Below are 445 nucleotides of genomic sequence, written 5' to 3'. Positions count from 1 at the left end.
CGGCCAGGCTGGGTGGCTGTGGTGGGGCGCAGAAGGAGGAACGCCGTGGTGAGGACGCCAGGTCTGGCGGTGAAAGGGAGACACCCAGTCCTGGTGGCCAGGAGCTCTTGGCCAGCATGGCCGCAGCACCCAGGCCTTCAGCGCCAGGCTTTAGCTCCAGGCCCCGGGACTGCATGTAATTGACAAAGCCATTGAGAGGGGCTGAGGCCGGGGTGCCTCTGTCCTTGGCCCGCAGGCTGTGGGCATCGATGACAGTGGAGTAGAGGTCACGCAGGTTTATGATCTTGGTCTTCTTGTCGCGATTCTCGTGCAACACCGCATTGGCGCAGATGAAGAGGAAGATGCCGATACCCATGATGAGAGGGCCCAACACCTTCAGCTTGTCTGAATGCAAGTAGCTTGAGAAAAGCTGAAAAAGGACACCCATCGCGCCCTGGGGGGACGA

The 445-nt window shown here is 60.4% G+C and overlaps 1 protein-coding gene across 1 annotated transcript in view; it reads right to left on the bottom strand.

Annotated features, from left to right (window-relative positions):
• Window positions 1–445, bottom strand: part of LOC104277423 (transmembrane protein 200C-like) — a 3909-nt gene that overhangs the window by 1475 nt on the left and 1989 nt on the right. The window contains exon 5 of the mRNA XM_009874050.1: window positions 5–444. Coding sequence (XP_009872352.1) covers window positions 5–444 — 440 coding nt within the window. The remainder of the gene's footprint in view (window positions 1–4; window position 445) is intronic.

Source organism: Apaloderma vittatum, unplaced genomic scaffold (assembly GCF_000703405.1).
Source record: "Apaloderma vittatum isolate BGI_N311 unplaced genomic scaffold, ASM70340v1 scaffold29537, whole genome shotgun sequence".
NCBI lineage: Eukaryota > Metazoa > Chordata > Aves > Trogoniformes > Trogonidae > Apaloderma > Apaloderma vittatum.
Note: the sequence above shows the minus strand (reverse complement) of the source record. Positions and strands in the feature narration are given on the sequence as shown.